Genomic DNA, 16,497 nt, shown 5'->3' with positions numbered 1-16,497 from the left:
AGGGTTTTTATTGTTCAGGAAGCATGTGCACATGGAGAGGCATGTACTTACTGTGCAGTAAACTACAGTACTACACAGGTAAGCATCTCATGTAGACGGGCCCATTGTAAATGAGTAAGAAGTATTTTCTATGAACTGTCCAAAATATCAAACAAGTCTTTACAATCAATTTAGAATCCAGCATTGTCTATTAGAAGTTCATTTTATCCCTTCTAGGTACTTTACATTTTTTCATAATCTTAAACACTAGGGCTGTGCGAATCTTTGGTCCCTGATTTGATTTGGCAGAGATTTGGCCCTATTCACTGGCTGAATTGCTGAATCTGAATTGAATCAGAGGACCCTTTAATTCAGTGATTCAGACATAGAGACAGCTTTGAAAGTTCTTTCTACATACCTCTAGGTAGCAGGGGCTCATGATTGCTGCAGTGCTGGGGCACATGAAGCATCTCACAGAAGCACAGTGGGTTCCCCAGCACACTTGGCAACAGACCCAGAAGTGGACCAGAAGCACTTCCGGGTCCACTGGGGAGTGTGTTGGACCCTCTCCCCCCATGCCTCCCTGGCTCGGTGACTGGTGCCTCCTGGGTCTGGGAGTGCACCCATGGTCCCAGGCCAATTGCTGGGCCAGGGGGCACAGGAGGGGCCCCCAGTGCGCTCCCTGGCAGACCTGGAAGTGGACCGGAAGTGCTTCCAGTCCACTTCCAGGTTTGCTGACGAGCACGCTGGAGAACCCCCCCGTGCTGCTGTGGGATGCTCCATTCATCTCAGCACCACAGTGGTCACAAGCTGCACTGCTACCTCAAGGTATGTAGAAAAAACCTTTAAAGCTGTGCCTGTGTCCGAATCACTGATTCACTGAATCAGCATCGAATCGTCAGATTCAGATTTGGCCGAATCGAATTGGGGACAGTGATCCAAATCAACAGCTCAAATCACGGTCCCTGATTCGGGCCAAATTGAATAGGGCCCATTTCACACACCCCTACTAAACAAAAGCTTATGTAAGAGGGCTGCCAATTCACCTAGATTTCTTGGATCCCTATGGAAATGTGGGAAGTGGGGTTAAGTTAATGCAGAAGTCTGAGTGAGTGCTGAGAAGGTTAGATAAAAGGGCTGGGAACAGGAGCAAAGAGGAGTGGGAGGATGGGAAATGCAACAAAAAATGCACTCTGTCCCTCTTCTGTGTATGGGTGCAGTGGGAGGTAAGAGGGGATGTGTAGAGATGAGTACAGTGGTAAGGGACTCAAGCATTGGAGACATACCACTGGCTGGAAACTGAGTCACAAGCTAGGCCATGTATGTGGGTACTGCTGGGGCATTTGGCACCTTCCAACACATTCCCACCTCTCAGACCCACAGCTCAAACCTCCTACAATCTTTAAGGACTAGTTCCAATGCCTACTTCTAGCCACCATGTTAATGTCATGTCTAATGGTGAGAATTCATAGGAATCTGGTTGAACAATCATGTGTTCCACAATGGAAGGAAAGTGGGAAGACATGAAATGCGTTCTGTGGCTATGATCCTGTTTCCCTTCACAGCAAAGAAGATCATAGTCCCTGGCGCTTTTGTGGGTGGTAGTTATGAGAAAAATGCCTAAGTAAATCAAACTCTAACATATTTGCTGTGTTTTCCCTATACGTAGTTTGTTACATAAAATTCAAATAGTGATAATGCCTGTAGAGGTGCACCAATACATCGGTCCCATATCAGATCTGCACCAATATGAGGAAAATTGAGAGTATTGTCCATCAGCTTTTTTTATCGGTTGTGGCCAATAATGTATAAATGCCCCATGGCTGTGCAGCTGTGGTGCAGCATGCAGGCTGCCAGGAGCACAGCTCAGCAGCATGGAGAGCAGCTGGGTCAGGCTGGTCAGGTTGTTGTGGGGGAAGGGGGGAGGAGGGAGGGAAGGAGCATGGGGAGCCCCCCGCAGTGAGGGAGGGAGTGGGGCTGGGGCTGGGGCAGGAGCATGGGCTGCACAGCCAAGGCAGGACACGGGAGGGAGCTGCAGCTTGTCCGGGGGGGAGGGGGGGCAGGAGTGGCAGCTCCCATTGCTGCACACACCCCGGGAGGGCATGGCGAGTCATGTGCCCCTGGATCTGTGCAGGGTACAGGTGGGCTGCCACTGCAGGCTGGGGCTGGGGGTGCCGCCGGGTTCTTCCTGGTGGTGGGGCTGAGCCAGCTGTGCTCAGGGTGGGCAGTGTGGCACTGGGATGGGGGACTAGAGGCGGGCTGCAACCACCTGAAAATTCTCTGTAGCTCCCTCCTATTGCCACTGCCACTCGCCCTGAGTGTAGCCCAGCCCAGCCTCTTGCCAGGAAGAACCCAGTGCTATCCTGGCCCCAGCCTGCAGTGGCAGCCTGCTCTTGACCTGCACACAGATCTGGGGGCACATGCCCCCTCTGCCCTCCCAGGGTATATGCAGCAGTGGGAGCTGCCCCCCACTGTGTCCACCAGACAAGCCATGGCTCTATCCTGTGCCCCATCCCGGCTGTGCAGCACCTGCCCCAGAGCCAGCCCCACTCCCTCACTCCCTCCCTTACCATGGGGGTCTCATCTCAAACTGTCCCCCCTTCCCACCGCCCACCCATTCCCCCACAACAGACTTACCAGCTGGATGCTGCTCTCCATGCTCAGGGCTGCATATTGGAATTGGATCAGTATTGGCTGATATGGCTCGTTAAAAATCGGCCATTGGTATCGACCAAAAAAATCTCTATTGGTGTACCCCTAAATGCTTGAATCAATGAGAAATTAAATCTGTCTAAAGAAAGGAGTTGCTAAAGCTAATGCATGACTGAGGAACACTGAATATAGTGGTAGCACATGGTAAGACTATAGTTCGTATTTCACAGGCATTTTTTCTGTTCTGATGATATTCATTCTGTCACCATGTTTACTATCTGTTGAATACTGATGTACAAAGCTGCTACAAATAATGTATAAAATTCAGACCCAGCATCTGTCTCAGGGAAACTTATTCCTAAGTAACCTATGTTGTTAGTTACCTCCACCCAGCATAGTTGTTCCTTTGGCCTTTCCTTGGCTTTTTAAAGAAGTATAGTGTATTTACATGCTCCAAAGAATGTAATAAATGTGGTGTATTTTTAAGGTTTTGTTGTGCTTAGAAGATCCAGGTGAAAACTCCTAGAATGGAATATTTGCTCAAGCTTACAAGCAAATTTGGGTTTGGTGTCTTCATATCCCTTTAAGAGCTGGACGCTGTAAATATAGTAGGCTATCCAGTTGCAGGATTAGATGCAACTTTACTTTCTGTGAATATTTAGGGTAATTGTTTCTGGCAAAATGTTTGCTGAAAACAAATATCAACATTTCAAGAACTTATGCGACTCTGTGGAAGCCTTACTTCAAATTTCAAGTTGGTATTGCTCATTCAGTCAGGAATAGAAGCATTGCTGTCTGACATCTCCAATTAGCCACTATTAATCAATGCATCGAATGCTTTTAACAGTGCACACTTTTTATAGTTCATTACTAGAATGAACACAACAAAAATTTTCATTTTCACTTTCAAACAATAAGTAAACTCAATTAAATTATTATCTATTTACATATTTTAGTGATTTGAAAGAAATTCCTAGTTATTTGGTACACATATTATATACACTATTTTAACTATTGAACATGAAAATAAAAAATCTACACAAAAAAGAATGTTTAAAATATTAATGTTTTTCATCCTATATTTGGATATATAGTGCTTTCAGCCCTACTTTCTTGTTCTTTTTTTCCCCACAGGTTTGTGAAATCAGTGAGAATGCTGAAGAATAACATAATTAAAACAAAATCACTAGTATCAAACCTACACCTGAAGATTTGTTTCAGTTTATGTATAATAATTTTAAATAAAGTTATTTTTATAATATCAACAATACTTAAGTGGAATTACTCTGTGTGGATGATGTAATGCGCTGAATCAGAGTACTATCTGTGCTACAGTGGCCTTAGGGAGGGAAGGTTAACTGTTGCCTTTTAGTACTTAGTGGCCACGCCTACACAAGACATCGACAGCACAGTCATTTAGTACTTGTATAAACATGTAACGACTGTTGCTGCACATTTAATAGAAATACTAAATGACTGCACAGTAACAGTTGTATACACTTGTAACAGTTGTATAAACAAGTACTAAATGACTGCGCAGTAACCAGAATTACTGTGCAGTAGTGTTGCCAAATGAGTTTTTTGTGACACTGACTGCACAGTAGCCCAAGACTACTGCACAGTCTGTGTCTCATGTAGACGTGGCCAGTTACTATACTGTATATTGTTTAGTTTCTACCCCTGTTATCTTGGACTAAACTTGATATATTAAGCTCTGCCTGATCAAAACAAACTTTGCTTAAAAATGTAATGTATTTTAACTTGTCTAAGGTTTTCTACTCCTTATATTTTTGTAATCTTTACTCTTTTTTAGATGAATAAACATTAAAGTATTTACTCAATAAGTATGTACCATTCAAATCTCACAACGCTAGCTGTCCACTCATAGTCACCTGCAAAGAGAGGTCAGTGGAGGAGAGAGTGAATGAGTGTGTTATGTATGTGGATAGTAGAAGCAGGTGTTCCTGTGTCACATAGCTTTGTACTAAGTTTATTTACTTTGATCTTAAAAAAATAAGCAAAGAATGTTAAAATAGGAAATATGAATAAGGATGAAGCATGCATGCAAAATTAAAGTACTAAATGAATTTCACATATATGATTAAAATTATTTACCCATATAAATTACTAAAACAAAATGTCTGTTTAATACAAGCTAACTGGTGTATGCTATGTGCTTGGAATTTTAAAACATGCTTGTGCACAGATATGAAATGAAGGGATGTGATGACTACATTTATTAATTTCATTTAACTGCTAATTCTGTTAAGCATGGTTTCAGTTTGTAGATTTATTTTGCCTTCAGTTACATACACTCAACTTCTGTATTTTAGGCAAAATGGTATAATGAAAATTGCTTGCAAGTATTACAAAGATAGAGTATAACCACCATCAACTTGTTTAAGAAATAAAAAAAATGAATTCTCTGTCATGAACATTTGAAGAGTGTGGATATCTTTTTTTTTTCCCCTCACTCAGGTATACAGGTAAACGCTAAATATATGAAGGAGACATAAGTGAAAGGAAGTGCATAATGGTTTATCTTAGGCATAAGCAAGCTAAAGTGCCTTCTTAATTAGGAGATATTTGTTTCATGCACCAATAACATGCCAATTATCCATAAATGTATGGAAAGACTATAAAAAGCAAGGCTAAAAAAGCCTGTTGGTAAAATCTGTTAAAAAAAAGGGGGGGGGGGGCGGGGAGGTAAGCCATCCTTAAAAATGACTAAATAACCAGGACTTGGTTGACACTCTGTCATCAGAAGGAAGCCAGAGGCAGTTTTGAAGAACAGACAGAGAAGAGCAGCATGACCTGGTGTCTGAGTGGGAGTGCAGCACCCTGAAAGGAACTTTTATTAGGACTTTGTGGCTCATGGGAGTCTCTGTATCACTCTCCCCACCCAGCCATGTGCTGCTGCTGTGTCCCGTCTACCTGTAACACTGCTCACCTCATGACTAGACAGACAGTAGTTCTGCTTTTGAGTCTGTGCCAGGACAGGGTATGGCCAGTGGGGCAAAGCTGGAGTGTGGGCAGCACAGTGCAGGGTGCAGCCAGCGGGATATCAGGGTGTGAGGATAAATAGAGGATCCCTGGAGTGGGAGCAGCAGGGTATATAACACCATTGCTAAAGTCAAGCAGGGCTAACAACCCAAGAAAAATTTATTTTAACCCAGCCCTGGCATAATGTTATATATATATTATGTAAAACATATGTCAGTAAAATAGTCCAGCTGTCGGTAAGAAGTTTTCAGACTGTCAGTAAAAATAATGTGTCTTGGGTTGGCAAGCCTGATACCTTAGGCTGTGTGCAAGAGACTGAAGCCCTGCTTCAGTATAACCATCAGGAGCTTAATGTAGGATCTAGGCGTTTGTGCTTGTCCCTTATTCATAGATTAGTTATGCCCTGTACACTTGAAATATGTTTGATGATGGATGCACATAAAGGAATATATTGTAGTGCCAATATTATATTCAGTCAGAAAAAAATGAGCTATGAAAATGATAGCACCATTCCATATTTTCATTTTCTTAGTGACCTGTATTTCAGATTTTCCATTGTACAAGTAAAAGCATAACATGGGCTGTTTGTTTTTTTTCCTTCCAATCACTCTATTGCACGCCCATGAAGCTTTATTCTTTTTGCTTCATGCATAATCATGAACTGTAAAGATTCAGGATGAAATTATGACCCCCACTGTATTCAGTGGCAAAGTTCCCACCAACTTCAGTGGGGCGAAGGTTACATACTCACTTAGAACTTGGCTGGTTATGTTGTGGCTGGACACATGAAAGAAATTGGATTCCAGCCTGCTTTTTTGATCATCTGTTCTATTGAGTCTCAAAGCTCTTACTAACAACTAAAAAGATGCATATGACTAGAGAGTTGAGACTTGGTGTGGTGGATGCTCTTGTCTTTTGTGTAGAAAGACAAGGCAAGCCTTATGCTTCTAAGTGGAATATAGATTTTGCCTTAGTCTTTTGCAAAGGAATAAATGTCACCATCCTTGTAAATGTAAAGACAAGTACCTTCCATAAAACTACTGGGAATTCACGAAGCAGATTAAGGAAAAGTACATCACTTGGAGTTTCAAATTGTATTGCCAGACTGCAGTATTGCGTTTTCACACATTATGGTATTATATGAAGCCTGATCTGGTGGAATCATGAAATAAGAAAGAATAAGTTTGTAGTTCCCATGCTGGTGGAGAAAAACCTGAAATGATTAAAGCACCGAAAGTAAATCCTTAAATAATTGACATGAGTTTTAATCAACCTCAGGATCTTTGATATATGGACAATACTTTCTGTAGAGTATCTGGCAAACAAGAGATTGAAACTTTGGTCTGTCCTATTACCCTAGCAGATAACTAGAGGAATTGGGGAGAGGCGGTAGCCACCTGATACCCTGGCTGCAAACAAGCTGGCAGCAGCTTTAAAAGTCAACAGAGCTCTGTGAAGGATTCATAACAGGCTTAATAGGCCACAATAGGCCACAAGCAGCTGGATCCATAGGGTTTAAGAATATAAATAGCAGCTGGGAATGCTATGCACAAGGCATGTGTAATAAATTTGTTTTTACCTTTGAGCTATGGGCAGTGTTACACATTTTCTGTTGACCTTTTGGATTCAGGAAGCACCTTCCATTTGCTGACTGCTTATGGGATAAACTGTGCCACTCTGGTACCTAAACTGAATTGAAAATCATCTGGGCATTACTTTTCCCCAATACAGCTACTGTAACTGTTACATTTTGTTACAGTATCAAGGTTTGTCTCTACAGCACTTAAAATCTTCCAAGAAAAGTTCAGTATCATCTACTGTAGAAATGTGCCTCTTCCTAACCACACAGAATGAATTGGATTTACGCATTTCATAAAAGATACATTGCGGGCCAATGACAAAACCTAAAAAACTTCTTTTAATGCAAAAGGGAGGTTGGAATATCTTCCCCCTATCAATGTACTTAAATATTTTTTCAGCTTTTATAATGTAAAGTTAGTATATATACCCATATTTAAACAGTAGTTTGCTGCCAAAAATATATTACTATAGAAGTGTTCATTTAGAAAAACCATACCATGAAAATGAATCAATATTTATGGAAAAGCACATTGCCTGCCCACAGGCAATTGCCTTTTTTCAAACATCTCTTAAAGAGTTTTTGTTATAATTTACAGCATGTTTTACCCAACTGCATTTTCCTATCTGAGTTGCATGCCACAGCTGCATTTTTCTATATGAGCTGCATGCCACTGACCTCAAGGTATCCCTGCTTCTGTAGTGTTACAGCATTAATAGTCTCACTTGTATGTTATCTTACTTTAAGCATTAACATCACTTGTCAGTTTTGCTTGAATAACTTTCTCTTACTACAGTCACTGTCTGCAAGAATCTAAGGTGTGTGTAGAGAAATTGGGAAGAAATTTCTTTGCAAAATTTACTTGAGTAAGATAGGTTCCTTTCTGAATTGTAATTGTGGCAGCTTTCCACGAACAAAATCTTAAAATTGAATCTATGAAAATGATCAACCAATGAGCCAATGGATGTTTCATAAAACATGAACAAGACCAGTGTAATATAACAATCTGGCGTGGTTCATGGTTTAAGTCGATTCTTCTGCAAACATGAATTTCTGTAGAGAGACAACACAGTGAAGTTACTGCAGTGTAATGTAGAAACAACTGACTAAGCTTTAAATGAGTTAAGAAACAGGCTAAACTATCCCACTCTGTCCTGCTTTTCATAAACTATTGGTAGTACCTGAGCTGGCTAATTTAAAACTAGCTCAGATATCTCCACACAACCCTGAAGTCAACATGACTACAATGTAGACCAGTGGTGGACAACTTTTTTGGTAAGTGTGACACAAGTTAAGCTTTACCCCCTCCCCGAGTGCCACTCTGATCCCTGACCCCAGAGGTGTATCTGATAGCATAGGTGACTGGGGGGGGGGGCGGGGCACGTGCTCTTCTGACAGGGCCATCCCCACGGCTGCCACCACTGGTGGCTTCTGCAGGTGCTTGCCTGCTCCACCAATGCTGCCAGTGGCTCCTGCAGGTGCTCACCAGCTCTGTCCGCACCCCTGCCGGCTTCTGCAGGTGCTCGCCATCTCTGCCCCCAGTGCCACTGCCACCAACTTCTGCAGGTTCTCGTCAGCTCCATCCCTGATGCCAATGCTGACTTCTGCAGGTGTTCCCCCAGACTCAGGAGACACCAGTCACCCATGCCTGATAGAGTTTGCCTCTGAGGAGCTGGAATGCAGACAGAAGGACTTGAGCCTTGGGTCACATGGAGCATAGTCCCCACACAAGTACATGTCACCAAGAGCCAAGTTTTATCTTGCGTGTTGCCACAGACACTGTAGTTCTATATGATGAGTGAGGTTCCACACTCCTCAACTGGGTGGCAGCAACAAGGCCAGGAAAAGTTTAGCTTGGCTCTTGATGGTAACACTTCCCTCTTGCAGCAGCATCCTGCTCCCACTCTGCTCCATGGAGTGCTTTGCTTCCTGCCTCCATTCTGCTGCCTCCTTTTACTGAGCTCCTGGGGATTGTGTGCTACACACAGCAGCTGCCTGTGCCCTTGTGGTGCAGATTCTTCAGGTTGACCACCCTAGTGTAGACTTACCTGTGTATTTTATCCAATTAGTCTTTAACTTAAAACACAGAAACTGTTCATGGAGCACTGATCAGAAACTGGTACTGACTCCTTCCAGGTACATATCCATATAGCCTACAGTAGTGGTCTCCAACCTTTTTAAGTACGATATCACCTTTGGCATTTAAAAGCAACCCAAAATCTACTGTGTGCTGCCACCCCCACCTAGTAGGTAAGACTGTGGGGAAGGAAGTGGGGTGCAGTTCAAGGCAGAGGGAGAAAAATTATTATCCCCAGCAGATAAGCCCCACCTGGCCAGGGCCATGCTCAACTTAACCCTGCTCCTGCCTCTGTGGCACTGTCCCTCACCAGGGGGGCCTCAGTCTAGCCCCCGCCCCTTCTCTCCCCCACAGACTGACCTGCTGGGCTGGGACACGTGTGCATGCACATGGGCACTCAGCCACCCACCCCAACCTCGGATCAACTCCAAGAGGCTCCAATATCTACCATAAGAGGCTCCAAGATCTACCAGTGGATCGAGATCCACTGGTTGGTGACCACTGGCCTACAGTTACGCTCCCTCTTGTGAACTTTTTCTCATTCTGGTTGCGCAAATCTTGAATTCCTTCTAGACAGTGGCACAACTTCAACAGAAATATGGAAAGTACCTTCATCTCTACAGAGTAACTTATTGTTCAGTTGTTAGGGCACTGCCTTTGAAGAGGAAGATATATATTTGAACCCATATAGGCTGAAGAGAGAACAAAACCAAAGTATCTCATTTCCTGTTAACCATTAGTCTATTATGTAAAAGGTGGGAGTTGGCACCATCACTAAAACTTTTTAAGAGAAAAAAGTAAGCCCTCCTCTATTTTTTCAAAGAACAGTTGAACCCCTCCAGGAGAGGATTCTGGGCTGTGGATCTCAAGTGGGGGAAGGTACTAGACTCAAAACTGTTAGTAGGCAGAGCTCCACTCTCTAGCTACACCCCCTGTACTTCCATGTCCCATTGGCTGACATGCAGCTTACTGCTCAGTATGTAGATTTATTGGATAACCTTTCTGAGGTGACTCATTCTTCTTGGAGAGCCTCGGTAAGAGCTTGTGTGGATTTTGATTGTATTATTTGGGCCAAATGCTTGTCTTATAGGCATTTTAATCTAGCCCAAAAATGACTAAGCAATAGTAAATTTGTTAATTAAGGACCAGGCCTCACGTGAACATTACGTGAGTAACAGGTTTGGCAATATTAAGACATTTAATAAATCATTATTATTGTACCTGCTAAATTCACATCCAGACAGAAAAATTAACTTTTAAAAGTAGAATTACTTTCATTGCCTAGTTGCTGTGATAACCCAGATTAAACCCTCACTGGCAATGTGGGTTATGAACTATCCTCATTTGCAATAACTTGAATTTCTTTATTTTATTATATTTTGATGCAAAGCTATAATTTTAACCACCAGTTATTTTGTTAGTTTGCCATTTCCCCCCCAAAAAGATACTTAGATAAATTAATCTGCCTTTACTTTTTAAAAAAAGATGCAACAAGTTCTAAAATGAATACTGTCAATAATGCTGTCAGATCTTTCATTTTGACATTTCTAATGTGATGACATACAGTAATAAATCAAAACATAATTTCCAGTTTTAGCACTGGAATTCAGGTTCATTTTGTGATACAGCACACTAGCTATATTTTATCTTACATGTTATAAACCAGTACATTGACTAATAAGCGCTCTCTCTATATAAATGTAGCTTTTTGCAAGCTGTACATCTTAATCTGTATGACTTCATGTATTTCTAGAAAATCCCTGTGTTCCATAGATTGAAATAGTAATTCTAACTCTTTAAATGTTAAGACTTTTGATCCAAACCTTTTTACGGGAAATATATCCTAGAACCAGATTAATGTTGTTAGATTCAAATAAGAGTATTATATGTGTCTGAGTTCACTTTCTCAGATTTTGCATTGCATAATGATGCATGAAAGTACTTTATTGGCCTGCTGTAGGTAGATAAACAGTAATGTAGTCATTAAAGGTATGTCCCTCAGTGGATTTCCTTGGCATTCTCAGTAGTGTAGTTAGACTGATGTTATAACTATGATGGTCCAGGAATTTTGTAAGAGGCAAGGATTTCTTTGGGTGATATCTTTTATTGGATCAACTGCATATATGGGATAGAGTTAGGCATGCTTTTGAATGCAAGGGCTGATAAAGAATGTCTTGCATTCAAAAACTTGCCAAATCCTATCTCAACTAGGTGGTTAGTCTACTGAAAAATATCAACCTAATAAATCCTTGCCTTTTTACATTCTTGCCATAATGAGTCAATGCCTGGACTCTGCATTGCTTTGTATGCTTAGTTGGACTATGCAAAGCTTTGGTCCCTGATTCAATTTGGCAGAGATTTGGCCTGATTCGGTGACTGAAATCCAAATCTGAATTGAATCAGAGGACCCCTTAATCTCCCCGAATCAAATCAGAACCCCCCAAATCTATTTGGAGAGATTCGGAAAGATATGGTGACTTGGACATAGACACAGCTTTAAATATTTCTTCTACATCCCTCTAGGTAGCAGGTGGCTCATGAATGCTGCGATGGTGGGGTACATGGAGTGCCTCCTGGTTCTGAGGAGGCACCTGAGGTCCCCCCACAGCCAATCACCGAGTATGCTCCCTGGCAGACTGGTAGTGGGCTGAAAGTACTTCTGGTCCACTTCCAGGTTCGCCACCAAACATGCAGGCCCCCCCCCCCCACGCCCCCCCCACGCTCCTGTGGGATACTCCATCCACCCCAGCATTGCAGCGTTCACGAGCCACACTGGTACCTTGAGATATGTAGAAAAAACATTTAAAACTGTGTCCATGTCCGAATTGCTGATTCTCTGAGTCAGCATTGAATCTTTAGATTTGGATTCAGCCAAATCAAATCAGGGACAGTGATCCAAATCAACTAATTGAATCACTGTCCTCGATTTGGGCTGAATATGAATCCGAATCAAATAGGGCCTGTTTTTCACACCCATAATGTTTAGTCACATGGCAACTCATTCTGGTTTAGCAAAGACAATTACTTTTACATTACTAAAACTGGCAAAACAGTAGACTATCTATTTTAGAAATGTAAATGTAAACCATTCCCTGTCTGACTTTAATTCAGTAGCTTGAACACTAAGCTCTTGATTTTAGCCATTGGTTCTCACACCCCCTTCATGTTTTTGTTTAGTAACTTCAGCATTGCTGAAAATTACATGTGGGCATTGAGAAACTAGATGTAGTTCTGTAGTACTTCTGTAGTACTTCACTGAATAAAATGTGAGATTTTCCATATATCGTAGCTTAGAATGATAGACTTTGAGACAACTTAGGGTCAGCTCTGAGAGTTACCTTTAACTAGCCCTAGCCATATGGGCCAACCTTCCCCATCCACTTGTGGATGCTGAACATTTTACTCCCTGTTTGTCTCACAGAACCCTTATAGAAATCAGTCTTCTTGCTACCTTGTCTTGCCTTCTGTGTTTGGCTCTAGAGGCAATAGAGGCAAGAAGTGAAGAGCAGATGGCCCCAAATTCAGGAACAAGGATTTGTGAGATTTCATTGGTGGCTGCCTTCCTATACTCCAACCAGCAATGCCAGAATAAGTTCTGAGAACACTATATTGAAGTCTGTGTTGGGAGCAAGCTCAACATCAAGACCTAAAGTTCAGGAATGCTTCTAAAGCCAGGCTGGTCTTCAGGTGGAGATAAAATTGAGGAGTTTTTAAGAGCAAGCAAAACCTTCATGGTGGCACAGAATATGACACTAAATAGTAGTGAACTGTAATAGTAGTGCAGGTACCCTAAACACACTAATCATTCATCTCCCAGGATTAAAGTAACAGGAGAGAAACTCTGAAATAGGAGCCACGAGTGGAACAAGAATCTAGAGCTGGAGGAGTGAGCAGTTTTCTTCACCATAAAAATTTCTGAAATTTCAGTCATTAACTGAGCAAAAGGCAACTGACCAGGGTTGCCAATCCAAGTATGTTTTTACTGACAATCTCAAAACTTTTTACTGGCAACCACATTTTTACTGACATATGTTTTACATAATGAAATGTAACCCTTCTACCAGGCCCTGGAAAGTAGTAACAAGAGCCGGATTCAGATTTAGAGATTTAACACCAACTTTTAATATAGTCTTCCTTGACTGCAGTTGTGGTTTTGCACTGAGCTGTCCCCACCCCAACAGTCTCCTACTCGCTCACATCCAGATAATGCCCTGTACTGTGCTGCCCCCTCAGTGTACCCTAAGCCATGCCAGCCCAGGTCCCCTCCCATCCTGTCATAGGGATCCACCTGCCATCTATCTTCCCTCCCAGGCCTGCAGGTCCATCCTAGCCACACTGCCCCTCTCCCTGTCCCTCACAGTGCCACAGACAACCCTGGGCTAGTTGTCCCTGCTTATCTTTGAGGCAAACAGCTACCACAGGCCAGTGGTGGGATGCAGTGACAGCATGTGGCTGGTGGTGGGGGGCTATGGAGACTCCTATCAGCCACAAAGCCCTTATTGAGAGCTCCCTGCAGGTTGCTGAGCTGTGCTCCCACTTAGACACATCAGTGCTCTGCCCATCGACAGTTACATCTAGCCTCATTCTGATGATAGATCTTCAAGCTCACTGTTTTTAGTGTTTTACAGACGGCTCAATTCTTTTGCAGATTGTACGGACAAGCAATTTTAGCCTTTTTTATAGGTTGTTCATAAATTTATAGACAGTTGGCAACCCTGCAACTATTCAAAGGTCAGATTCCTATTCTGCTTAATTTGAAGCAGGAAATTCAACATCGGTCTTCCCTGTTACAAGTGAATGCTCTATAACCCCTAAGCTATTCTGGCATCAGTCTTTGTTGATGGCTGCTGTTGGCTTAATGAATGTTTAATTGTTTCATACAACAGAGAGACTGAGAGAAACCAACCCAGATTATCCAGTTCCTTGTGGTCATGGCATTCATTTGGGGTTCAGAAAGCACATATTTAAGTCCCTGCTCTAATTAGGCAAAGCTGGGACATGAACCTAAGTCATGAACCTGTGCTTCATATGAGTGCTATACCCATTTCCCTTATCTGGAGACTCACTCTCTCTTTCTCATTTTGACCACCCTGGACTTGAGAAACTTTTCTGATCAAAGTTTCATCAAACAAATTCGTTTTCAATTAATTGGGAATTTTGATCAAAAAAGGCATTTTGTCAGAACATTTTCTACCAGCTCCTGAGCTATAAAGTTCTCCTGATGCCTTACTGACACACTTCTGGGCCTCCTATTCTATCCTTTCAGGAGGAATGTTGTAGTACCTGATCGAAGCAGTACCAGGTAGCATGTCCCATCCAGCCCCTTTCCTTTTGAGGCTATCAACCTGCTACCATCTCCTGGGTAGGAGCTCATCCCTTTATACCAGCACCATGCTTATTAATAGCTCATAGACTCCAAATTTTCATCAGAAGCCCAATAATGCTGGATGCTATGCAAACATAGAAAAGAGAGTGCAAAAGGTTCTCAGTCTGAAGACCCAGTGAAATGAGTAGAAGCAGGTGGTTTACAATATATTAGCAAATAGATATGGTGAAGACTTGACCAACTTGGATAGTTGATGCTTCTTTTTCTTCCAAAATGAAAACAGTTGCACTGAATCACTCAAACTTTAGAGAAAAGAACTCCACAGTCTCTATGATGCTTTCTGAATTAAAAACGCCAAGTGGCAGATATGGAGATTACTTACTCCCACCACACTCCATCACACACCACGAACTTAAGTGTGTAATCTTGCTTGGTCTTGGTTTCTGGAGTGCTCCTTCAAACATATTTCTTCTCCTTTCATGATTCTCTTCCATTTGTCACAACTGAAGATGATGCAACACTTGAAAATGCTGAGTTTGGATAGCTAACCAGAAATATTAAGGTGAAATCCTGACACTATTGAAGACTGACCATTCTGCCATTCATTTAACTGGGGGCTAGGAATCACACCCGTAGTCTTCACAGATGCTAAAAAGACATTTTTATGGGCTATTAAATCTGCCAGTCTCTAATAGGGCTAGTGGTCTGCAGGCTATGCATGATTATGCTATGAGAAGTCCTGGCACTAGCACTGGCAACCACATATGATGAAGCAGTAAAGGCCATTCAAGCATACACACTTCAATCATCACAACTAGCTTTAAGAAGCACATGAGAAATTCATGAGTAAATTTCAAACACTTGCCAAATTGCTCCCTGAAGCCTGGGAAGTACAGGAATTCAAAATCTCTCCCTGAATGCCTCCAGAAATCATTCTGTTGATGTGTGTAATCCTATACCTACATGTTCACAATTCAAGGTTGAATAGGTATGCAGCCCTTTTGTTGAGATTCCAGAGCAACTTATGCCTCCTATTCCCTTCAGTAATGCTACTTTCTTGTTTCCAGAACACATTATCTGTCTCTGACTGCAGCTGGACAGAGATCTCACAGAACATAAAACCTCTTCCTTAGACAAAAGCTAATGGGCTTGCCTAGGGCATTTAAATATATAAGCCTTTTGGGAAAGACATTAGCTTCAGCTTCAGCCACACTTTCACATCTGCTGTACCCAAAGGCAATTTAGGGCTCTTTAGAGGATGCAGCTAAAATCTTCAGGACAGATCACAGCCAAGTTTCCTCTCTGGGTATATTTAGTACTTCCTTTATAAAGCAGATTAACTCAGACCATAACAAATTTAATTCTGTCTTCTGTCACCTGTTGTATGCGGAATGTGCATATGAATCCATAACAAATTCCATTCCTCTAACATTTTCCTCCTACTTAGATGTAAGAGAGTAAAGTTAGCCCATTGTAGAAATGGATTTCATGCCCTACAGGTTTGAAAAATCATATAATTTATCATATAAGAAGAATAATTACAGAAGAGTGGATTTTTTTTTTTATCCCTAGTAATATGAAATCAGTCTTGCCTTTCATTAGAATATTTTACTTTTGTACAAGACCTGATTGCATGTATAAAAACACACCATTCATGAATGCCACATGCCCCCAGAGGCTGGGGGGGCACGGCAAGCTCCCACAGGTGACTGCAGCGCTGCCAGCAGTGGGGGGAGAGGGGATGGTGAGTGCCAACTGCCCATCGGTGACCACCTGCAGATGCTGCCGGCAACAGTAGTAGTGGCCAGCAGCGATCGGGAACTACCCGCAGACACCGGCGGCAGCCTCAGCAATGCTTTTTTCAGGGGGTGCACTGCCAAT

General features: G+C 42.3%; 1 protein-coding gene across 4 annotated transcripts in view; it reads left to right on the top strand.

The window, feature by feature from the left end:
• C3H8orf34 (chromosome 3 C8orf34 homolog) overlaps positions 1-16,497 on the top strand; it is a 545,250-nt gene that overhangs the window by 307,977 nt on the left and 220,776 nt on the right. Inside the window, exon 14 of one of the 4 annotated variants that reach the window (XM_006260932.3) lies at positions 3,766-5,066. The exons of 2 other annotated variants lie outside the window; for them this stretch is intronic. In XM_006260932.3, coding sequence (XP_006260994.1) covers positions 3,766-3,773 — 8 coding nt within the window. In that variant the 3' untranslated portion in view covers positions 3,774-5,066. Of the gene's footprint in view, positions 1-2; positions 1,904-3,765; positions 5,067-16,497 lie in introns of those variants that run through there. One more of the 4 variants, XM_019498592.2, reaches the window with a different exon arrangement.

This window comes from Alligator mississippiensis, chromosome 3 (genome assembly GCF_030867095.1).
Source record: "Alligator mississippiensis isolate rAllMis1 chromosome 3, rAllMis1, whole genome shotgun sequence".
NCBI lineage: Eukaryota > Metazoa > Chordata > Crocodylia > Alligatoridae > Alligator > Alligator mississippiensis.
This window is presented reverse-complemented; position numbering and strand designations above follow the sequence as displayed.